Source organism: Gadus chalcogrammus, chromosome 2 (assembly GCF_026213295.1).
Source record: "Gadus chalcogrammus isolate NIFS_2021 chromosome 2, NIFS_Gcha_1.0, whole genome shotgun sequence".
Classification (NCBI taxonomy): Eukaryota; Metazoa; Chordata; class Actinopteri; order Gadiformes; family Gadidae; genus Gadus; species Gadus chalcogrammus.
This window is the reverse complement of record NC_079413.1, coordinates 19,115,707-19,140,688: the sequence shown is the minus strand read 5'-3', so window position 1 is coordinate 19,140,688 and position 24,982 is coordinate 19,115,707. Positions and strand designations below refer to the sequence as shown.

The 24,982-nt window shown below is 50.6% G+C and overlaps 1 protein-coding gene across 2 annotated transcripts; it reads right to left on the bottom strand.

The window, feature by feature from the left end:
* Positions 1–1,865: 1,865 nt before the first annotated feature.
* On the bottom strand, positions 1,866–24,965 carry smarca4a (SWI/SNF related, matrix associated, actin dependent regulator of chromatin, subfamily a, member 4a). Of its 2 annotated transcripts, none has more exons than XM_056604784.1 (35): positions 24,783–24,965; positions 23,256–23,525; positions 22,418–22,550; positions 20,754–21,227; positions 19,473–19,571; positions 18,683–18,938; positions 17,846–17,972; positions 17,311–17,484; positions 16,697–16,870; positions 16,222–16,389; positions 15,862–15,909; positions 15,553–15,683; positions 14,876–14,936; positions 14,623–14,756; positions 13,884–14,031; positions 13,307–13,470; positions 13,084–13,150; positions 12,655–12,765; positions 12,031–12,273; positions 11,603–11,716; positions 11,347–11,454; positions 10,880–10,966; positions 10,655–10,701; positions 10,367–10,533; positions 9,789–9,952; positions 9,071–9,298; positions 8,683–8,712; positions 8,450–8,527; positions 6,877–7,095; positions 6,293–6,567; positions 5,043–5,151; positions 4,640–4,741; positions 4,108–4,240; positions 3,756–3,895; positions 1,866–2,811 (listed from the first exon to the last, which is right to left on the bottom strand). In XM_056604784.1, exons 2-35 carry the CDS (start codon positions 23,475–23,477, stop codon positions 2,779–2,781), a joined length of 4,968 nt encoding a protein of 1,655 aa, XP_056460759.1. In that variant the 5' UTR covers positions 23,478–23,525; positions 24,783–24,965; the 3' UTR covers positions 1,866–2,778. The 2 variants fall into 2 exon arrangements, with proteins under 2 accessions (XP_056460759.1, XP_056460758.1); XM_056604783.1 differs by having other exon boundaries at positions 1,867–2,811; positions 4,102–4,240.
* Between the last annotated feature and the right edge of the window lie 17 nt (positions 24,966–24,982).

The window sequence follows — 24,982 nt, the reverse complement described above, 5'->3', positions numbered from 1 at the left end:
GTGGAACATGGAGACGAGAGATGGATCCCTCCTGTTGTAATGGGGGTCAGTAGGGGAGGTATGGGCATGTGTGTTATGGTTATAGTTGCATTATAGTTGTAGTTGTGTTATAGTTATAGTTGTGCTATAATTGTAGTTGTGTTATAGTTGTAGTAGTGTTATAGTTGTAGGCGTGTTGTAGTTGGTGAACGTTGTTGTTATTGAGGTGGGCCTCATCTCTAGGCAGCTGGGTCGTGTCTGCAGAGAGATGCCAAGCAACCACTCTCTCTCTCTAATCTTATAGTCTCTCTATCGATCCACCGGGCCCTGTATAAACAGCCTCTCTCTCTCTCTCTCTCTCTCTCTCTCTCTCTCTCCCTCTCTCTCTCTCTCTCTCTCTCTCTCTCTCTCTCTCTCTCCTCTCTCTCTCTCTCTCTCTCTCTCTCTCTCTCTCTCTCTCTCTCTCTCTCTCTCTCTCTCTCTCTCTCTCTCTCTCTCTCTCTCTCATGCTCCACCAGTCCTGTATAAACAGTCTCTACTTCCAGTTTCCATCCTTATTCACATTCATTCTTTCTGCTGACGACACAAACAAGCTCTCTCTTTCTCTCTCTGGGAGTCAAGCAGGTTCTACCAGGCAGTAAATTCCTGTTTTTCACACTTTGACCCTCCCCCCCACATACACACACACACACACGCCCTCCCACACACATGCCCCACTCACCCTCTCACAAGCACCCACAAACACACCTCACCCACATGCAACCCCAGCTAAATAAACATGCCCTTAATCTACACAAAAACAAATACTTTGTAAACACGCGACAAATATGGTCCCAGGAAGTTGGGTGAACTCTTCCTGCTGACTGTAGTCAATTCTTGTCTCTCTCCCTATCTCCCTCTCTCCCGATCTCTCCCTTTGTTTACACCAGGGGCCTGGGGGGGTACAGTACCTGGGGATTGGCCCCAGGTTTTGATTGGAGGATGTCCGGGGGCCTCTTTGGGTGAGAGGAGAGAGAGAGAGAGAGAGAGAGAGAGAGAGAGAGAGAGAGAGAGAGAGAGAGAGAGCTCCGGTTGATTCAGGGTAGAAGAATGCAGAGGAGGAGCCGTGAAGACATAAGGAGCTCTACACGTCGGCCTTCTAGGAACCAAATTAGCGTTCCCATTCTGGAAAGAGGGGTACGGAGAATAGAGGCACCGAGGGGGGAGCCTGGTGTTTCAGAGCTCTCTCTCTTTCCAGGGCTCTGGTTTATCTCAAAGGATTTGTGTGACTGCCTGGAATACAGCCTTATACTGCCAATTATTGTCAGCAGAGGAAATAGGCCTAGAGATGGTCTGTGGGAATAATATCAGCCACCCTCCTACTTTAATTTAGTCTTCGAAAAGCTTCCTCAGAGATAATATAATGAAAAGGCTTATGGTTGTCAAATGTTCGTCCATTTTTTATGTGATAATGTGTTTTAGATTCAGCTGTGAGATCACTCACTACTGTAGGACCCAAGCTAAATGGTCTAGGCTTCAAGGCCAAAATCAAAGCCTAGCTTCTTTTTAATCCCAAACTTGTTATAAAAGAGCAGTAGATGCACTGGGTTCCTATTCCTTTATTTTTAAAACTAAATTAGAACGAATAGAACTCATTAATACTGAAAACACCTCATGTTCAACGGGAGGACTCGTCTCCAGAACTTCATCAGCTCCAAGGTGAGCTGAAACACAGGAGTCAGGCCAGACGTGCTAACACGCTTACATAACATGAAGTGGGGGTGTGGAGGCAGACCTCCATAGAGATGGGGGGGCTAGGGTCTCCAGAGAGGTGAAGCTCAGGTGACCGTTCGCAAGGGTTGAGCTTGTTGTGCTAGAACGTAACACGGCAGACGCTATGAAACAAGGCGCATCTGGAGGTCACCCGACCACATATACAAATCAGGTAAATCAAATGCTAAAACACAACAAATAAGTGCATTAATTTGAGTATCAAGTCGGCAAGTGTCAGCTTATAAACGAAGCCTCACTCAGAAAGAACAACCAGACACGGCAGAGTGACAGTTTATTATGAGATGCCTTTATTATTGTAATTTTTGGAATCCAGTGACACAGACACATGAAATGGTCCTATCCCTCTAGCGCCCCCTACTCCCCTACGGGGGAGAGATTCACGCCCCGCCCCCCCCTCCCAATAGGGCCGCCGCCGGGGGTGAGTTTAAATTAAACAGAGATAACGGTAAAACGACACAGCCAGGTGCATTTCACTACCTCTCCACGTGCACTCTGAGGGGAGATACAGTTTAACGGAGAGAAACTACAGTGACTCGAAGAGAACAAAAAACAACCCCAAAAAACTGAGTGAGTGATCAATCAATACCACTTAAAAAATAGAGGAAAACGAAAAACAAATAGCACATACAAGGCCTCCCGCCACGGTCCGGAAACAGGGAGCCGTTTGGGGCTCGGGCGCCCCCCAGTGGCAGGCCGCGGAAAGGCAGAGAGAAAGACACGTAACGTTAGGTTCTACTGTTCCTATCCAATGACTCGGCTTAAATATGGAAGTGGAACGTTTTTAAGCTGTTCATACTCGACGTATTTTTTTATTATTTTGAATTCAATTTTCTTTATTTAACCACGTACTTTTTTAGAGAGAATACACAAGTCTCGCTAAAAAAACAAAAACACAACCAATGTAAAGAGCTGTTCTAGTTAAAACCTCCTTCCTTCCTCCTCCTTCTCCTCCTCCTCCTCGCTGCGGTATCTAGGTAAAATATATAGCGGGGACAGACGAGGCCAGGGCTCCCATCATGCACCTCTTCAGTCCTCGTCGCTGCCACTGGCCGAATGCTCCTGCAGAACAACAAAACGGCGAATGGGGTTAAGGACCGTGGCGGTTGAATCAGACCGACCACCCTGCGTGTCAGACCATACCATTATGTCACTGCGGGGTACACACCGCATCACAGAGCTCAAAGTACAGTCTAACACGCAGAGGTAAACAACTGAGAAGACCTGTTTACGTACAAAGCCGTGATGCAAATACAGCAAATACCATTATGCAATCCCTTAGGCTGTGAATTTATGAACTCAAAGCAAGATCAAATATTATTTAAAGTTCACCAATGTAAAAAACAGTTTAAACTAGAAAAAGATACAATGCACATAACCAAAAAATGATGGTATCAATAATGTATGACGTCTAGCTTCTTGTAAAACAATGAACAAATATCAAATATAAATTGACAAATCTCCCCTTATCATAAAAACGTTCACAATATAAATAATAACCCTTCAGAGTTAAGTACAGGACACGTAAACTGCGTTTGTGTGTCTTTGTTCTGTTCTTTGAGACCCACGTCACTCCTGTGTCACTCTACCGGTCAACACGACAGCGGTGACGCCATCGGCCGGACACACGGTGTTATGCAGAATAGTGACATACTACAGCACAGCGGTCCATCCAAGGACGTTGTGTCCGAAGTTTGTGTGTCTCAGTGAGTGCGTGTGTCTCTGAGGGAGTGAGTGTGTCTCTGAGGGAGTGCGTGCGTGTGTGTGTTGGTGGGTGAGTGAGTGAGTGAGTGAGTGAGTGAGTGAGTGAGTGAGTGAGTGAGTGAGTGAGTGAGTGAGTGAGTGAGTGAGTGAGTGAGTGAGTGAGTGAGTGAGTGAGTGAGTGAGTGAGTGAGTGAGTGAGTGAGTGAGTGAGTGAGTGAGTGAGTGAGTGAGTGAGTGAGTGAGTGAGTGAGTGAGTGAGTGAGTGAGTGAGTGTGTGTGTAGGCTTGCTGCACGTCTCCTACCTCCTCCTGCTCGTCCTCGCTGTCGTCGTCGCTCACCACGGGTTTGGGTCGGGCGCCGCGACCTCGCCTCCGCTGGCTCTTCCCGCCGCGGTCGCCCTTCTCCTTCCTGCTCAGCTTGATCTTCACCTTCACCGAGCGAGCTGCAGGGAGGGAGGGCGAGAGGGGGAGAGCAACGGCGAGAGACACAAGGAGAGGCAGAACAAGACACAGACAGAGACAGAGACAGAGAGAGACAAACACCGTTAGCTTTCTCTTCCAGGGTTAGGGTTAGCGTGTGCCTCGGGGGGGGGGGGGGTGGGCGGGTCCCCCGGAGGTGCAGACCTGCGTGTGCGTGTGCGACTCTTACACTCACACTCAGACTCCGAGCCGTCGTCCACGTCGTCGTCCTCCTCCTCGCTGTCCTCGCCCTCGCTGTCCTCCTCCTTCTCGATCTTCTGACGCACGCTGGTGAACACCGACTGCAGCACGATGGAGTCCTCGTAGATCTGGGGGTCAGGGGGTCACGAGACTGCAGAGGTCAGGGGTCGCTCCCACCCGCCACACATGCGTACGGTTCCTGGTCCTTCTAGGAAGACTTTCATTATCAAGGTCCGGTTTGTTCTATGCAGTGCTTTAGTTCTGTGACCATATAAGGAGACTAGGTGTCAGCAGCTCAGCCCCCATCTAATTGGTTTGATTGTCAATATGGAGCACTGAGGGGGCCTTCTGGGGGGCCCTCCAAGGAGAGGGTCCCCTATTGGGGGTCTGTACCAGGGCGCCCCTCCAGGTAGAGGCTCCCCCTTTAGGTGTTGGGGTGCGGTCTGGTTCACCACCACCCAGACCCCACCCCCGTGGTCTGGATGGTGGTGCGGACCAGGTGTAGGGTGGGGGTGCGGGGTACTGACCAGGGAGCCCTCCAGGTTGAAGGTCTGGGCGTTCTGACACAGCAGCATCACGTCCTTCTCCAGGTCGTTCAGGCTGCGGTACTTGTGGCTCCGGATCCTCTCCTGGACACAAAGGGGGAGGAGTCAGGGGGAGGGAGAGCCAATCGGAGCGCAGAGAACACACAACATGTGACAATATCCCAGAGGTGCCTTCAGCGAAATACTTATTACGAATGCCGACCAGGTCAGAACAGAGTGTGGAGTGGTATTTTCCTTCTAAAATGTTTAGGAACTATTTGAACAGGAAGCAGGAATTAGCTGACATCAACCAAGGAACCTTTACGGACAGGAAGCAACATAGGGGCGAGGGGCCAGGGACACAGTCAGTTGCCATTGGCCCTCGGGTGGGCGCGGCACAGCCTACCTTGATCTTCCTGAAGTCCACGGGCTTGCGGATCAGCTCGTAGTACTCCGGCAGCTCCTTCCTGGAGGGCAGCTGGATGAACACCTCGCTCAGCTGGCGCCCGTTGGTGCTGGGGGGGGGGGGGGGACAAGGGGGAGGGGCTTAGCACAGGGCTGACAAATCACAGCGGGACTTCATGATGGAACGGTAATCCACGTTAATTCGTAAGAATTCATCCTCCAAATAACCATGGGTCAAATTAATTGACCTGCATTGATGTTAATTAACATAAATCCCCATGATATGGGATTCTATATTACACAAGATTACATATTATTATTATTATTAACAGTTTTGAGTGGTATTCATTCACATGAATTCATGTCAATGAACATCACTTCATGTTGATGAACATGAATTGATGTTTATTAACCTTAATATGAATTCATTAGAGCTGTCAAGCGATTAAAATATTTAATCGTGATTAATCGCATTAATGTCATAGTTAACTCTAATTAATCGCGATTAATCGCAAATTATTTTTCTATGCTAAATATCCCTTGATTTTTTTGTCCCATAATTCTTCTCATTTTAATTCTCTTATCAACATGGTGAAGTGCATCGGCTTGCCTTGTGCAAATGATTTTTTATTGATAACAACATTGGCATATACACTGATCAAAACAGGACGATACAAAAAAAAAAAAGAGCCTATAGTGCAATTAAACGACTGCTTTGAACAAATGTCATTTGAACATAGCAGTCAGGCTACTGCTTCTTTGTTTTGAGCCAAAGAAAAAAAAAAAAAAAAGTTTTTTTTTTTCTTTTTATAAAATAATTACGTTAATCGCGCGATAAAAAATTTAACGCCGTTAAATTTGGTTTGCGTTAACGGCGTTAATAACGCGTTTAACTGACAGCTCTAGAATTCATCAATGTTGATTAACACGAATTGATGTTAAATACCATGATTTATGTTAATTTACATGAATATGAATTAATCAAAGTTAATTAACATGAATTTATGTTAATCAACATGAGTTGATGTTAATCAACATGAATTGGTGTTAATCAACATGAGTTGGTGTTAATCAACATGAATTGGTGTTAATCAACATGAGTTGATGTTAATCAACATGAGTTGATTTTAATTAACATTAATTTATATAAATGAATCCTCTATAACAACAGTTTGAGTCATGAATTCATAAGAATTGATGTTAATCAACATGAATTCATGTGAACACATGAGTCTTCCTCCTCCCTCTCACCCGTCCTTGTACTTGATGACGGCGTCCACGGTCTTCTTCATCTTCTTGGTGAGCGAGGGGGGGTTGGGGGTCAGCTTCTCCGCGGGGGGCCGGCCCCTCTTCTTGGCCTTCTTGCCGTCCTCGTCCTTGTCGCGGCCCCCGCCGCGGCCCCCGCCGCTGGAGCCCGGCGTGGCGGGCCCCGCGTCGTGGTCACTCCGGTCCCTCTTCCTCTTGCGGGTGGTCTTCTTGTGGCGGACCTCCTCCTCCATGTCCTCCAGGTTCCCCTCCTCGATGGCCTGGGGGGCAGGGGGGGGGGGGGGGGGGGCGGTGAGGCAACGGGGCGGAGTGTGTTGCCGTGACAACGACTGGACTAACCCTTACGGTTAACCGGCCAGCACCTCATCATAGACACCCATTTATATTTATTAGCTCAATCATTTAATCATTTTTCATTGGTGGTGGAGTATACCTGTCCCCACCCACAGGTATACTGGACTGGCCCTCCTCACCTTCAGCCAATCGCTGTAGTCCACCTCCCCCTGACCCACTTGGACCCCCTGACCCACCAGGACCCCCTGACCCACCAGGACCCAGTTCCTCCTCACCTTGAGCCACTGCTTCTCCGTCAGCGAGTCGCTGTAGTCCACCTCCTTGCGCTGGCGCGAGCCGCGACCAAACAGCTTCTCCTCCTCCTCCTCGCAGGTGAGGCGTTCCACCTCGGCGTCGTCCTTCAGGATCCAGCTGGGCAGGTCGTCCTCCTCCATGAGGCGCGGCTTCCTCTTGGGGTTACGGGCATCCTCTCGTCGCCGGTCCAGGTCCATGCGCTGGGGGAACACGTAGACGTTGAGCAGACACTCTCATCCACAGCCACTTACCACTAGAACAGTGGTTCTCAACCTTTTTTGAGCAAACACCCCCCTGACCTTACCCTGAACCATGATTTTTTAATAAAGCCACATAGATTAAGAGATAAAGAAACGTTAAACGGCGTAAATCAAGTAAACAATGTAAACATGCACACCATTTAAGAAAAAGTAAATTAATAAAGTTGGAAATAAATAAAGTGACGGCGTGTGCCCTGCACTGTTGAAGCCAGTATGAAACAAAAACTGTGATTCTGAATAAAGTTTAAATAAGAACAAAATTTCCGATATTATTGAAGATACAAGTGTGCAGATTTGTTAAATGGTTTGAACAAAGGTAAATGGCGGAAAAATTATTGAGTTACGATGTCTTAAGGAGTAGGAGTTTCATTGAAGATGTCTTCAATGAAAACAGCTGAAAACGAAGCCGGTATTAAAGTAAAACTGTGATTCTGAAGAAAGTTTAAATGATATCGAAATTCCGTTGAGATATTATTGAAGACGCAAGTGTGTAGATTTGTTAAATGATCAATGGGAGGACGGCTCTGCCGTCCTCCCATTGACTCCCATGTTAAAAAAAAGATAGTATATTAAAAGTAGAATATCTTAAAAGAAGCACGCGATTCCAAGCTATTCTGAACATCTTAAAATTTGAATGGAGTCTCTAAGTGAACAATTTAGGAAGGAGATAGGTCCCAAAGTTTGTAGAGAATAATAAAGAAAGAAAGAATAAAACTTATGAAGAACAATAGTTGAGCGCTGCATGCAGCACTCACCTAATGAGTACATTTGTCAGAAGAAAGAGAAACAACACTATATCTCTGTGGGTACAGTAAGGATGTTCATAGAACCAAGTGCCAAGCACTAACCATCACTAGGTTAACCCATTCCCCGTATACGACAGAGATAGCATTACGTGGCATCTTATCCTAGTACTAATTGCCAGGTGCTAAGTGCCATAAGTGGGTACATTAAGTGGCAGGAACAAACAAGTAAATAACAAAAAAGTGGAAGCGACTATTTTTGGTGTCATGCTTTGTGGTAACTATGTAGCTCATTCTCTGGGCTTGTTTCCTTCTGTGCCCTCGTTGTGTATTTATTTATATTTGAATATATGACGACGCTTTCCATTCACAGACACAAATATTCAAATTCAATGGCGCTATGGACAGCCCCTATCGATTATAATCAGGAAAATCATTACCTTTTCTATAAATAATGGTTTATAGAAAATTATTTAGATATGATATCCAATGTATATCATATATCAGAATGAGAACTTCTGAATAAGATCAGAAACAGACGCAACACTGACCATGAACAGCTCGAACTCTTCCTCGCTCCTGGCGATCATCTGGTTGACGGTCTCGTCGTCGGGGACCTCGTCTTCCTCCTGAGGAGCACAGAGAGGAGGGGCAGGGGGTGAGGGGCAGAGACGCGCTGGGGGAGCCGAGAGGCTGGATGATTCAAAGACGATGCACGGCATTTTTAACATGTTTGTTTATCAAAGATGGAAGGCCATTAAAGGGTGTTTACACAGTCACTTACATAGTCAGGTTTCGGCGCCTTGGTTTGGTGCTAAAGGAGAGGAGAATTTACAAAAGTACAACATGAAAACGTGTTCAACCGAAAACAATCGGGAATATGTCAAAGAAGGAAGATAAGAGAGAGAGAGAGGGGGGAGGAAGGAGAGAGAGATCCGACAGGGGAGGGAGGGGGGGGGAGAGATGGACGGAGAGAAGGAGGAGGAGGGGGGGGGGGGGACTTAAACACAAGGGGGTCCAAACAAGGATTTGAAGAGGAAGAGGAAGGAACAAAAGAGAGAGAGAGTAAAACAGGGCTGGGGTGGCGCACGGGGGCCGTGATGTGGGCGGGGCCGGCCCCCACCCACCCACGGCCCCCCCGTGCGGCCGGTCCCCCCCCCCCCGGTCCCGACCTCGTCCTGCTCCTCCGTCTCCAGGATGGCCTGCAGGAAGGCACGGCGCTCGCAGCCCGACGACTTCTGGTCGAACATGCCGGCCTGGATGACCTTCTGGTCCACGTTGAGCTTGTACTTGGCCGCCGCCAGGATCTTCTCCTCCACGCTGTTGACCGTGCACAGCCGCAGCACGCGCACCTCGTTGGTCTGCCCGATGCGGTGGGCGCGGTCCTGGGCCTGCAGGTCCTGGGGAGCAGGGGGGGGGCAGAGGGGGAGGGTTAGTGGGGGAGGTACGGGGTTGGTGCTGTGTGAGGGGACACCTCATTTGACCCCTTTTGTGGTGAAAGGAGGTTACACTGATCTGAGCGACGATAGAACTTGTACACACAGAGTGGCCATCTTCTGGGTGCAAGTGCTCAGAACAAAGCGGCCATCTTAGAGCCATCTTGGTCCTAAAGACCTTGTGAGTCTTTGAGTGAGTTTGTGCGTGTGAATGTGCGAGTGCGAGCGCACATATGTGTGAATGTGCAAGTGAGTGTGTGGGTGCGTGAATGTCCGCGCGAGTGTGTGAGCGAGTGAGTGAGAGTGTGTATCTGTGCCTCCGTGTGTGTGTCCGTCTGTGTGCGTGCGTGCGTGCGTCTGTGTTTGTTCCCTTGTGTGTGTGTTACCGTGTACGTTTCCTGTGAGTGTCTATAAAGTGTGTCTCTGCGTGCGTGTGTGTGTCGGTGTGTGTTACCTGGTGGGGGTTCCAGTCCGAGTCATAGATGACCACGGTGTCGGCAGACTGCAGGTTGAGCCCCAGGCCACCGGCGCGGGTACTCAGCAGGAACACGAAGTACTCCGAGGCCGGGTCGTTGAAGGTCTTCAGCAGCATCCCGCGGTCCTCCGCCTTGGTGGTTCCTATGGAGACCAGGAGGAGGAGAGTCAGACACACGGGGAGGAAGCCATCACAGTCGTCACGGGAGCGTTTTTTTTTTTTTTTTTTAAAGATCCGTGGCGTTAATGAGCAGGTAAGGGGTCTTGATCAAGGATGGGAGGTAGGTGGACTTTAGGGAGAATCAGACCCAGAACCTTATGAAAGAACCTTGCGGTTGAAGTCGTGCGTTAGAACACACGACTTCAACCGTAGGCTTTTAAATGTTCAGTGAGTGAGTGAGTGATTGAATGAGCGAGTGTTACCTGGTGGGGGTAAATGGGACCATTTAATGACGTAGTTTGCGCTTGTTTTTTTATTGCCCTTGTAAAGTCATCTCCCGTGAGGTCGGTAATCTAACCCAAATCCAACCTCTTTTAGATCAGTGTGTGTGGCCTCACCGTCCAGACGCAGGTACTTGAAGCCGCGGTAGGCGAAGTAGTCCTCCATGATGGTCATGAGGGAGGTCATCTGACAGAAGAGCAGCACCTTGTGGTTGGTGGTCCGCAGCTTGGGCAGGATGCGGTCCAGCAGCTCAAACTTCCCAGAGGACCGGAACAGGTCCGGCCTGGGCAGAGGGAGGAACTGGGGTTAGTACAGTCGGGGTGGGAGACATCGGCACAGAGTGGGGGTGGGGGTGGGGGGCTTGGTGGAGGGGTCCCGGGGGGAGAAAGAGAGAGAACACGTACCCGCTCACCACTCCTCCAGAATACCCAAGATGCTCGGAGAAGGATTCCTGTTGACAGACACACAAGAACAGCACTTTAAACTGGGAACTACTTTGGGGACGTTTTTGAACGTGCTTATGGTTTATTGCTAGTCATGGTAACAGCTAACGACAGCGCACGTGCTAACAGATGATTGCACCGGACTGCCTCGTGGCTAGCTGCTGATGCTACGGTGGTTAGCGTTACCTCGATGTGCTGGAACATGTAGGGGTGGTTGCAGATCTTCCTCAGCTGCATGATGGTGTTCATCAGGGTCTTGGTGCCGCCCTTACCCTGCAGAGACCAATCACAGACAGGAGTTAGACTAACCAACCAGGAGGTTAACTCACCCAACCAAGAGTTTAGCTAACCCAACCAAGATAACCAGGAGTTAACTAACCCAACCAGGAGTTAACTAACCCCACCAGGAGTTAACTAACCCCACCAGGTCTCCAACCTGAGTCCCCCCCCCCCCCCCCCCCGACCTCAGAGCTGGTCTCTGGTCTCCCCCTGACCCCAGAGCTGGTCTCACCCAGCGGTCTGGTCTCCCCCTGACCTCAGAGCTGGTCTCACCCAGCGGTCTGGTCTCCCCCTGACCCCAGAGCTGGTCTCACCCAGCGGCCTGGTCTCCCCCTGACCTGGTCTCACCCAGCGGCCTGGTCTCCCCCTCTCACCTTCTTGTCCTTCTCCGAGCCGTCGGTGAGCAGGACGCCCTTGGCCTGCATGTGGCGGTAGAGGACCCTCTGGAGCGCCGACATGTCGCACTTGATCACGTACTCCACCTGGGGGCAGGGAGGGGGGGGGTCAGGCACACACACACACCGACACCATCTCGTATAACACATTCAGAGTGAATGAATGAAGGAATGATTGAGTAACGGGGTGGACAAGTGACTGAATGAATGAGTGAATGGGTGGCAGAGTCAGTACCTTCTCAGGCAGCTGGGCCTCCACCTCCTTCTTGAGCCGACGCAGCAGGAAGGGGCGGAGCACCTTGTGGAGACGGCGGATGATCAGGATGGTCTCCTCCTCGTTCAGGTCCACCTAGTGAGGGGGAGGGGGAAGGGGAGAGAGGTGAGGGGGAGGAGCCAACAATGTTATGAAGAGCTGAGGCTGGGAGCCGCTCAGACCCCAGATAATGGATACTCTCTGGGATAGGAACACTTAAAAGTGTATTTGGTGTCGATAGTTTTGGATGGAAGCGTTAACCGAACGAGGTCCAACTTTCTCCCTGGTCACTTTAAGGTTCCCTTGAGGTTGATTTGGTCTCAGTAGTTAACTCAGGGCCCACGTTCTCCTTTGTCACTTTAAGGTTCCCTTGAGGTTGATGTGGTATCAGTAGTTAACTCAGGGCTCACCTTCTCCCCGGTCATGGCGAACGGGGCGTTGAACCACTGCTCAAAGGTGTTGCAGCTCTTGAAGATGGTGGGCAGCAGGAAGTTGAGCAGCGCCCAGAGCTCGGGCAGCTTGTTCTGCAGCGGCGTGCCGGTGAGCAGCAGGCGGCGCGGGGCCAGGTAGTGCGTGTTCAGCACCTGGGTCAGCTTGCAGTGGTGGTTCTTCATGCGGTGGCCCTCGTCCACGATCATGTACTTCCAGCGCAGCTGGGGACGGCAGGGAGCAGCGGTTAGTCGGAACAGGAAGGGCTTCATGGTGCACTCATCAGGGGAACGACATGGGAGTACTCAGGTCGGATGGGGTTGGGAATGACTGGGAATGTACTAGGAATTTTGTACACAGGGAATATGGGAATACACTGGGAATGTTTGGGGACCACACTGTGAATGTCAAGGGAATACACTGAGATTATCTTTGGAACACACTGGGGATGTTACTGAGGACAGTAAGAACACTTATTGAACACTTTTTGGGACCACTTTTGGAGTACATTGAATATCCTGGGATAACACTTGAGAATATACTGGGAATTTCCTGGGAATACACCAGGACTACAGTGGGAATGTCCTGGGAATGCCGGCTCTCACCTTGGCCAACACCTGCTTGTCCTTGATGATGTACTCGTAGGTGGTGAGCAGCACGTTGAACTTGCCGCTGCGCAGGATGGGGATGAAGGCTCGGCGGGCGGCCGGGGAGCCCTGGAGGAGAGACAGAGCGTCGTCATGGAGACCTCGCCACGTTAGATGGAGACACAGCGTCGTCATGGAGACCGGGGTACGGGCCTAATTCACTTAGCGGCCAGTTTTAAATGCTAGTCGGGTGGGAGAGCTAAAAGCAGAATTCTGCTTTCAGTTTCACCACCCTCGTGAAAGAGACACGTTGTCAAGACAACAAAAACATGAGGATCATGGAGACCAGGGGACTGACATTAACACTAAGGACAAATAGTGAACTCCAATCAGCGGTGGTGTTACTGAGACGAGGAGGGGGGGGGGGGGGAGCGCTGGAACACCCACCTTGTAGGAGACCTTGATGACGGACGGAGCCCACTTGTCAAACTCATACACCCAGTTGGACAGCGTTCTGAGAGAGAGACAGAAACAGAGACATGAGGAGAGAGAGAGAGACCGAGAGACAGAGACAGAGAGAGAGATACAAAAGTATTTAGCTATTTTGTCCTAAAGAGTAGTTGAAACGCCCACTGGCGTTAGCATCTGACTGCGCTGCGCGGGGACTCACGAGAGCGGCACGATAATGAGGAAGGGCCCGTTGATGCGCTTGTGCTCCATGAGGTACGTGATGAGGCCGATGGTCTGGATGGTCTTCCCCAGCCCCATCTCGTCAGCCAGGATCCCGTTCAGGTTGTTGTTGTACAGAGACACCAGCCACTCCAGGCCTTTGACCTACAGGCAGAGGAAAGACAGGAGAGAGAGAGTCAGTACTGGGGCGGGTTGCAGAGACACCAGCCACTCCAGGCCTTTGAACTATCAGACACAAGGAGGGCCAGACACCAGACATTCAAGGTCACAAAAAACATACAGATAAACCCCGTTACGATGTGGATGCACCTGTAACGATGTGGATGCACCTGTAACGATGTGGATGCACCTGTAACGATGTGGATGCACCTGTAACGAGGTGGATGCACCTGTAACGAGGTGGATGCACCTGTAACGATGTGGATGCACCTGTAACGATGTGGATGCACCTCAGGACGAGGTCATGTTCTGTACAATGCGATACATTCAATTGACCAATGGCCAAGCTATGTACATTCCACCATGGCAGCGGTGGTGCCGTGGCGGCGGCGGCGTACCTGGTACTGTTTGAGCATCCCGTTAATGAGCAGCGTGGACTGCTTCTCCACGTGCTCGGTGACGGCGTGGGCCACGGCGTAGTACGACTGCAGGCCACGCTCGAAGGACGCAGAGCTGTACTCATCATCCACGTCCTGCTTGGCGTGCCTGGAGAGAGGGAAAGAAAGAAAGAAAGAAAGAAAGAAAGAAAGAAAGAAAGAAAGAAAGAAAGAAAGAAAGAAAGAAAGAAAGAAAGAATAATTGATCAGTTTATCCACGAAACCTTTGAATACAATGTATCAGCAAACAAAAAAGGAGGCTCATTGACTTGGAAATAAAATATGAATAGATCATTTCCAGTCTATCCCGCTTCGGAGTTCTAGTACCTACTTAGAACCCAGCATTGTGCAGCGTCTTATCCTAGCTATCTAGCTAGCTATTTGTTCTATACTGGGAATGGGTTAACCTAGTGATAGTTAGTGCTTGGCACTTGGTTCTATAAACATCCTTACTGTACCGACAGTGATATATTATTGTTTCTCTTTCTTCTGACAAATGGACTTATTGTAAGTTGCTTTGGATAAAAGCGTCTGTAAAACGCCCTACATGTAAATGTAAGGCATCGAATCTCCTAAACTGTTTTCATGGTTGACGTTTAACTTAATTAGAGTGCATTGGTAATTTGTCCTCCAAGAGGTTCTCTGCTAAGCAGGAACATGGGGGGGGGCCACTGGGGGGGTCAGGGGTCAGGCCTCTTACTCGATGATGCAGCGGACGTCCACCTCGGACACCTCCTCCACGTCAGGGTCGGGGATCTTCTTCTTCTCCTCCACGGGGGCAACGATGGGCGGGGGAGGGGGCGGCGGCGGGGGCGGGGGGATCTCCTCCTCCTCCTGGGGGGGGGGGGGGGGGGGGGGGGGAGCAGAGGGACGTTAGCGTCATAACCTCAGCGACATACCGCTAACCTGTGGTGGTGGTGGTGCTGATGCGGGTGTTGCTAGGAGACCATTACCTCGTCGTCTTCCTCCTCCGAGCTGGAGCCCTCACTGTCGGAGCGTGGAGCAATCTCGTACCTGAAGAGATGGAGAGGAAAAATGGGAGAGGAGAGAGAAAGGAGAGGTGGAGAGGAGAGATGGCGAGGAGACAGAGATGGAGGGAGAGGAGATGGAGAGATGGAGAAGAGATGGTTTAAGGAGACATTTGTTGTGGTCCTACCAAGGGTTCATCTCAGTGTTATTGTGCGGTGTGTATAGAGAGTGTATAGAGTATGTATCAGAGTCAGAGTGAGGGGTTTCCTACCCAGGGTTCATCTCAGTGCTACAGTACTGTGTGTATAGAGTGTTTATGTGTGTATTCATACCCAGGGTTCACCTCAGTGTTATAGTACTGTGTGTACTATAGAGTGTGTATATGTGTGTATTCCTACCCAGGGTTCATCTCAGTGTTGTAGTACTGTGTGTGTACTATAGAGTGTGTATATGTGTGTGTATTCGTCGGGGTTCATCTCAGTGTTGCAGTACTGTGTGTCCTATAGTGTGTGTGTGTGGGTGTATTCGTCGGGGTTCATCTCAGTGTTGTAGTACTGTGTGTCCTATAGTGTGTGTGTGTGTGTGGGTGTATTCGTCGGGGTTCATCTCAGTGTTGTAGTACTGTGTGTCCTATAGTGTGTGTGTGTGGGTGTATTCGTACCCCGGGTTCATCTCCAGCCAGGTCTCCAGTTGCCCAGCCTTGGGGGCGTCCATCCCAGTGAGGATCTTCCCACTGTCCACGTGGACCAGCTTCACTGGGAGGTCACTCATCTGACTGGTCTCATCCAGCGGCTAGAGGGGGGGGGGGTTATAAAGCAGTTATACACTCATGTTCTGCTAACTGATATATCATTCGTGATAAAACTGTTATACTAATGTCATGGAAATAATAAGACGCTGCCGCACGTTCATTGTAACCTAACCTCCACCCACCCCCCCCCCCCCCACCACCTGCCCACAGTAGTCCTACCTCTCCGTCGGGGCCCAAGGCAGCACCTCCTTCTGGGTTCTCCGGCTTCTAAAAAACAACAACCAAACAAACACAATCAGAGACACGGTTTATAATTGCACCTAAACACGCTGTCATGTTGACATTTAGTTTGACATTTACCACTCGTATTGTGCATAACATTTATAATTTATAATACATTTCTTATTAACCACAACAAAAATATTATAATGGATTATTTTCACATTCTTATACCAAAGTCAAAGTGAACTTTATTGTCAACAGGGGAACGAAATTGCGTTTCCCCATACTCCAAATGTGCAAGTAATATTTGGGCACCCAGATGTTAGGAGCGCCGCAGACCCTGAGCTGAAAGCTCACCTTCTTCTTCTTCTTCTTTTTCTTCTCCTTGAGCGCCTGCACGGCCTTGTGGGCGCGGACCAGCTCGGTGAGGTTGGCCACGTACTCGTCCGTCTGCTGCAGCAGGTAGGCCAGACGCTTGTCCTTCTTCTGGTCGATCAGCTTCCTGTAGCCCTCCTCATCCTCCGCCTGAGAGACGCAGCACGCAGGGTTAGAGGATAAGCCCCAGAACACGTCCTCCTTACATAGGGGAGGTCTACTTCCCTTTACCGCCCCTGTCCTCCAGTTAACATCAAGCTCCTCCCACTACTGCCTGACCCGTAGGCATCTTAGCTTAGCTTCTTAGCTTAGCATTTGCTTGAGCCTTGTGATGTCACATCAAAATGATTCATTACGTGGGTAGTAGTGTTGATTCATCCTTTAGCAGTCAATCGTAAAATGATTGATCTATTGTGGAGTTATTGTTAAAGAACCGAATGCAGTCTCTCTCTCTCACCATGAGCCTCCTCATCCTCTCCTTCTCGATGCGCTCGTTCTCCTTCTTCTGCTCTCGCTCCGTGTTGGCGTGGTAGGTGGCCACGGCCTTGGTGGCCTTCTGGATCTTCCCGGTGATGGAGCGGTGGTACTCCTTGAAGTCCTTGGCATGCTGCAGGATGCTGTTGAGGTATTCCTGGGGACAGAGCAGAGAAGGTTATAGCCATACAGGCCCAGCTTCCAGGACACCCACGCTTTACCCCGCTGGTTCTACCTGACAGACCCCAGAGTTAGAGCCTTTTGGCCGTGCGGTACCAGGACTCATAAACGGCCATTATGATCAGTGATAATCAATCAACAACCATAGCATGATTGACATCTTGCTCAATATGTCGTTGGTCTATATCAGGCCTACTACCGGCAAGGGGATCGAACCTCTTTAAAGTCTTTAAAGCCCTAAAGGTGGAACTCCTTAAACACCACAGAGTCCCGCGCTGCTCATTGGGCTCTGGGCCAGAGTCTGCATACAAGTCTCGGCATTATCTTCCGTGCGTGTTCATGTATGCGTGTCGGTATACTCTGTGCGCTAGAGTGTTTCTACGAGCGGATCTGTGGCCTCAGGAGCTGCAGGCCCACCTGGTGTTTCTGCCGCCGCTTCCTCTCCTGTTCGATCTTCTGCTGCTTCTCCAGCTTCTCCGTGATGCGCGCCTCCCTCAGCGACTGCCGCTTGCTGCGCTTGTAGGCCTTGGCGTTCAGCGCCGTCTCCAGCGCCGTGTCGCGGCGCATGCAGACCACCACCTCCTGCCTCAGCTGGGGGGACGGAGACACGGGGAACACGTTAACACGGCTACGCTGAGCCCGTTACAGGACAGACCGACACACATCAAAACCCCGACATGAGGGTAGAGTAGGATGTGGTGAGGGAGAAGGAGGCTGTGAGGGTAGGGGAGGAGGGTTAGAAGGGGGGAGGAGGAGAGAGCGTTGGAGGATAGTTGAAAGGGGAAGACGGTGGGGGGGTGGAGGCAGAACAAGGGAGCGTGAGAGAGTCGTCCCTCGAGGAACCCTAAGGAGAGTTTGGGCCGCCTGCAGACGGGCGAGAGGCCAGACGGAGAGAAGAGAGAGAGAGAGAGAGAGAGAGAGAGAGAGAGAGAGGTCAGAGGGCGTGGCTCACCTGTCTCTGGAAGTTGAGCAGGCGCAGGGCCTTGAGCTCGATGTTGGCCTTGGTGCGCAGGTCTCCGGCCAGCGAGCCGGGCAGGTGCTCCAGCTCCTGGATGCGGTGGGCGATGCGGGCCTGCAGCCTACAGAGAGAAGCACAGGGTCAGAGACAGCTCCACACAGCACGGATCGGAGGGACGATCGACCCTCCCTTGTAATTCTCAACCACGCATATTAATGCATTCAATGCATATTCAGTGTGTCTTTCATTCTCTTCATAATTCCCCTTGGATTAATTAAGAATATTGTCTCATCTATATTGTTCTAGCTCTTACGAGCATTGGGAAATTAAGTTGTTTTGAGGGGTAAACTTAAGAGTTTATCAGGGTTGGGTTGAGTCAGAGTGTGTGTGATGAGTGGGACGGCTAGGGTTGGGTTGAGTCAGGGTGTGTGTGCTGAGTGGGACGGCTAGGGTTGGGTTGAGTCAGAGTGTGTGTGATGAGTGGGACGGCTAGGGTTGGGTTGAGTCAGAGTGTGTGTGATGAGTGGGACGGCTAGGGTTGGGTTGAGTCAGGGTGTGTGTGATGAGTGGGACGGCTAGGGTTGGGTTGAGTCAGAGTGTGTGTGATGAGTGGGACGGCTAGGGTTGGGTTGAGTCAGAGTGTGTGTGATGAGTGGGACGGCTAGGGTTGGGTTGAGTCAGGGTGTGTGTGATGAGTGGGACGGCTAGGGTTGGGTTGAGTCAGGGTGTGTGTGATGAGTGGGACGGCTAGGGTTGGGTTGAGTCAGGGTGTGTGTGATGAGTGGGTGGGACGGGTAGGGTCATGGAGGGGGCTGAGGGCGGGGGCCTCACCTGTACTCGCGCTCCTGCAGCACCTCCACGGGGTCCAGGCCCCGGGGCTTCTGGATGGGGGTGACGCGGTTCTGCTTCTGGTGCAGCATCATGGGGGGGGGCTGGGCGGGCTGCCCCGGGGACTGGGTCTGGGGGGGCATGACGGGGGAGGCGGCCGGGGGCACCGAGGGGGGCGCGGGGGAGGGCCGGCCCGTGGGCTGCGGGGGGATCAGCTTCTGGGGGGCGCTGGACGGGGCGGCGGCGTTCACCATGGGGCCTGGGGAGAGGGACGGTCATGAACAGGTTATTATTAACAGGTTATTATTAACAGGAACATTATTTGGTTTATAAACATGGTATTATAGACAGTAGTATTATTTAATACGCGGCTATACTTTACCGTTAAATAGGGACATCGTTGTCTAGTCCTTCATAAACAGGTTATTATTAACAGGTTATTATTTACAATAACATTATTTGGTTTACAAACATGGTATTATAGACAGTAGTATTAGCTTGCTAGACTTTACCGTTAAATAGGGACATCTTTGACTAGTCCTGATGCAGATTGATGTATTTAAATGTGTTATTCTTTCTGAAAGCCAGCATTTCGACTCGTAATTCTTCCTTAATCTCCAATGACATAAGCAGTTCATTTTATGATAATTACTTTTTCTTTAATCCATAACCTTCATTAACCGTTATCAATTAGGCGGTCTCTGTTCACGTTGGTGTGGATGTCATTAATCGTCAGAACAAAATGGCTGCTCCACAGTAAGAGTCTTCTCTCTATCTCCCCCCAGTCCCGTACCTTCAGCCCACTGCTTGGGGGGCCCGTTGGTGGGGGGCCCCTGCATCCCTGGGGGGACGCCCGCGGGCCCCGGGGGAGGCATGTTGGGACCCTGCATACCTACAGACCAAACAGAACTGCTTTACTTCACTGTCTGGATGCATGCTCCACCCACGACACTTACACCAACTTGCCACCAGGGGGCTCCCATACACAGATACAGAGCTGGTATTTTAACCACTCTGACTGCAACCATTACATTAATCAATATATTAAATGAACTCAAAACAATCTTCATAGAAAAAAAAACGATGTTATATAGTTGATTACATTTTTAAATAATAGCTTCATTCTAAACATTTATTCCATTCCCATTTATCCGATCCGTTCAGCCAAAGCGACGTGACCATTCATCTCACGCCCGAAAACGATACGAATTCGATTTGTGCGGTTCAGGAATATCGCCGTAAAGATGGAGTCATTGCGAAACCGCATCGAGCTGTAGAAACGCTGTAGTAAACAATCAAGGCGCTGGTTCTCCACAGAAAACAGTGTAGCGCATCAAGCCTGCGCGCATACAGCCTGCACGCTGTATACAAACATTGAGTCACGAGGAGATTCAACCTTTTAAATTGAGCAGAAATACTTTTTAAGGTACAGTTAGTAATTATATTTATCAAGGGGCTTTATTTAAAGCTACAAAAACAATAAAAATAAAATAATAAATAAAAAATTCAATGCAACTCTGACGTCCCCTAGCTGGTGGGGGGATAATGACGTCATCGTTTGCAGTTCAGGCGACCACACGAATCCTAACACGAAACCGCAGAGGTCCGTATAGAATTGAAACCACCTCCGAGGGTGGTTTCAGAGATGTGCGGTTTCGGGCACCGGATTCGCCGGCTCCGTCTGGACGGTCGGCCGAAACGGACAAGACTTTATGCCGTTTCACCAAAAAATCGGCTCTGTGTGGACGGGGCCTAAATATGATCATTAAGTAGAAGGTAGGGGTTAGGACCTCCTGCTCAAGGGTACCATCATTAAGACCGGAAACACCGGGGTTCAAACCAAGAATCTTCCAGCTGGGAGTCTATGAACTGGACTATCTTGCCCGACCATGATACTTTATAATAAATAAATAAGGCCTAGGGTACTTTATAACAAAGTACGCTCGCGCCACTGTTTCCATTTCTGCTGCTGCTACACCCGTCCTCTAAAGCGGTGAACCCAGTGCTATCATAGCTCCTCTCAGATATTACGCTAAGCCGCTGGCTGCGAGTGGCCCCCGTCCCCCCAGCTCACCGTGGGGTCTGTTGTAGTTGGGCTGCCCCGGCCCCGGCCCGGGCCCCGGCCCCGTGGTGGGGGGCATGCTGGGCATGGGCTGCTGCTGCATGCCGGGCATGGGCCGCTTGCCCTGCACCGCCATCTGGAGGTGCTCCGGCAGCGGCTGGCTGCGCGCTAGCATCTTGTAGGCCATGATCTGCGCCCGCAGCTGGTGCAGCTGGTTCTGGTTGAAGGGGGTGGGGCCTCCGGGTGCCCCACCGGGCCCCGACACGGGCCCTCCGGGTCCACCGGCGACCGGGGGTCCACCACCGCCACCACCGCCTCCTCCGCCGCGGTTCTGCTGGCCCATGGGGGGGCCGGGGTCCCCGCCGCCCTCCATGGGGCCCGAGCCGGGGCCGGACTGGCCCCCGGGCATCATGGGACCCGATGGGGGCCCGTTGGCGGGGCCGGGGCTGGGGGCGTGCTCCGAGCCCCCCAGAGGAGAGGGGTAACCTGGGGGGGGGGGGGGGAGGCACATGACCAAACTCAGTTACGAAGCATCAGACTGGAATAAAATCCCTTTAATATTAATGAGTACAGAAATAGATGTGATGACTACAGAACAAGAACTGCCTTAAGGGTCAACAGACATGGGGATATTGACAAAGGTGTGTGGAGGCTGAAGCTGTGACTCAATGCGCTCTCTCTCTCTCTCTCTCTCTCTCTCTCTCTCTCTCTCTCTCTCTCTCTCTCTCTCTCTCTCTCTCTCTCTCTCTCTCTCTCTCTCTCTCTCTCTCTCTCTCTCTCTCTCTCTCTCTCTCTCTCTCTCTCTCTCTCTCTGTGTGTGTGTCTCTCTCTCTCTCTCCCCCCCGTTTATCTCTCTCACTCTCACTCTGTGTGAGCATGGCTCTACGACAGCAACAGCTGCTTCAGTTGTTTTGCTGAAAGGCCGAAGTCCACCCTTTTCTTTAAAGCCACGCCCCCTTTTTAAGTCCCCGCCTCCTTCTCTCTGCGCATGGATCACAACAGTGGAGGAAGTAGAGAAACCGGCTGGATGGCTTTGGACCAAGAGCACACATGTACACACGCATGCAAACAACGATAGCTGTGGCTGATGTATGAACTACTTGGTGTTCAGACAGACACATTAGATCCGACCAGATAAATAAATACTATCAAAAACCAAAACGGTGAAACCATTCTTGAATGTTAAATGTTCCAATTATGTGTAGTAACTGTGTAATTGTGCACACCTGACCACTCAGCCTTATGTTCCCGAGTATGTCAGAATTGTATCCTCAATAACTAGACGTTGTGTTATGTGACACTACAACATCAACCCCTACAGGTCCGCCTATTAGGGGTGTAGTCAAACTAAAGATAGATAAAGTGTAGAGATGCCCTGGTAAGACACAACAGGACCACAGTCAATAAAGTTCAACAAGTTGAACACACACGGGTAGTGATGGAAATTGAATACAGTGCTGTGTGTGATTGCTAGTTAGGTAGGTAGGGGTCTGCACTGTATGTGTGTGTCCTAGGTAGGTGTGTGTCTGTGTGTGCGTTAGATAGGCGTGTGTGTGTGTTTGTATGAGTGATAGGTGTGTGCGTTCGTGTTAGGTGTGCGTGCGTACATGTGTGTGTGTGTTAGGTGTGTCTGTGTGTGTTAGATGCATGTGTGTGTTTCTGTGTACTGGGTGTACCTTGGGAGTGCTGGTCCATGGGGCTGGGCGGGGGTCCCATGCCGCTGTGGGGTCCGGGCCTCATGCCCATGCCCTTCATCTGGCTGTAGCGAGGGTCCTCAGGCATCCCCTTCTCATGCATGCCCTCCATCGGCTGGGGAGGAACGCACGGTTACTGTCACCTGGCAACACGCAGCAACACTGGCTACCACGGCAACGAGCTTGTGAACTTACTCTAGTATAACCACTCTTTTCAAATTTTATTCTGTACACTACCCTTCCACAAGAAACACACCTGTTTGAATCCAATATACAAATATCTGGCCCTTAAAAATAGGACTTAGTTTTGTAGTTGTGTGTCTTGTCCTTGTTGTTAGGCCCTAAATGTAAATATACAGTCGACAAAGCCTTTCATGGTTTTCCAGGAGTTTGATTGTGGTTGCTGTTGTATGTTAAGGTCATCATGGCACACAGAAGAACAAATGCTTCTGCAGGTTGTTTGATATAATCCAATCGGCAAAAGCAAGCTTGGATGTGTTTTGATGTAGAACGCATAAGAAGTGATACTTTAACGTGTGGGCGGCCATGTTGAAACGACGGCTAACTGGGAGACTAGAAATCCTATCCAGCTTTCTGACTAGGAACTTTTAGTTTCTCTCCTCAGAAGACAGAATTCCCAGTTAGGATCTTTCACAAGCCCCGGACGGGGAGACAAGTCGAGAGAGAGACCAGACAAGAGAGAGACCAGACAAGAGAGAGACCAGACGAGAGAGAGACCAGACGAGAGAGAGACAGGACGAGAGATACTAGACAAGAGAGAGACCAGACAGGAGACAGAGAGACAGGTCGAGAGCCTTACCTTGTGCATCTGGTGCATGTTCTCCTGGGGGTACCCCGAGGGGCCCTGGGGTGGGTGGGGGTGTCCGGAGCCTGGGGGCCCCGGGCTGGGGCCCATCATGCTGTGGGCCGATCCCGGAGACGGACCGGGGCTGGGGCCCATCATGGCCCCTGGCGAGGGCCCCGGGCCAGGCGAAGGGCCCGGCCTGGGAGTCCCTCCCATGGGGGGGTCGGGGGTAGACATCTCTCAGCAGAGACGGAGGGGCGGGTTGACAGCAGTCGAGTACTACTACTGCGATGGGACAGAGAGGCAGTGAGGGTTAAGAAATTAATAAAAACAGCATTACAGTCTACAGTCATCTTCATGTTTGTTGGGTCAATGGGAGTCAGGGACACAGAGATACAGACGATATTAAAAAGATCCCCCTCGTTATCTTACATGCACACACAGACAAACGCTCACTCTCGAACAGTCAGACACACACACACGATATACAACCTAAAATCAATAACACATGAACAGTCTAGACTAAATTTAACTGCCATGGCAAAATGATATATTTTCATACAGTAACGACAAACGGCGGTCGTATAATTTGGCTCAGCGAGAAAAAACCTTCATAGCATAGAAGATGCCTTAAAACAGCTTCCAGACATACACACATCACAACGACATGCTGTGCTTCATTCCAGCAGGTCAACAGGTAATATTGCATAATCATAATGACACTGTTATTGAAATCATCATCTGTGAAGTTGATCACTGATCATGAGGAACAATAAATTCCCAAAATCATGTTTTCATTAAGACTTGTTTTGTTTGCCATTAAAAAATATATACATAACCACCAATCAGGCTAATAGGTCATCACCACAAAACGCAACTAACGTTCAACACACACGACCATCTCCTTCTCCACCAGACCAATGTGTGTGTGCGCCGGTCAGATCCCACCAGCGTGTACCAGCACCAGTACCTTTACATTAATGTTTACATTAAAACTAGAGCCTGGCTAGCCTGGATGCTAACCCGCTAGCCAGGCCCGGCTAGCCTTTGTACCGCAAGCTGTTGCTAGTCCACACTAAACCTCCTCTCCCCGATCACCTCTCCTCACATCCGACCTCCTCTTACAAATAAACACTCAACTCAACCCAACCAGGCTCTCAAAACACGAATTAAACCCCGAAGTAGCGATGTAACGCTCCTAAGGGTGTTAGCTGGAGGAGCTAGCCTAGCTCGGCCACGCTATGCAGGGCTAATTAGGTTAATGATATAAAAACCCGTGTTATCATCATATCGATCCTTGGTTTGATATCTAGAGGTTGAGATGCGATTGATCCGGCTCCCCTACCGTACACCTGGCACCCACGCACCCCACACACACCGAGCGACCCCAGTTCATTCATCCCCCGGACCGCCGCGCCGCCAGTCCGACGGCGGCGGACCCAGACCCCTCATTCGAGCACCACTTTACCCGATAAACCAGCCAAAAATACAGCGCATAAACAGCGCGAAACCATCGGAAAACGTTGCGGCGGTCGTACTTACTCAAATCGGGTGAATTCGTTGTGATTAAAACCTCCGCGGTGGCAAGGTCTTTGGGTTTTCCTCCTAGACAGAAACAAAGAGCGACCTAGCGAGCAGCGTTTTGTTCCCCTCCACCCCCCTCTCCCGGTGGACCGGGTGAGAGCAGCGCCGCGCCGTGGTGTCTGGCGCCGCCTAGCGGCCGCAGCGCAGGACCACAGGCC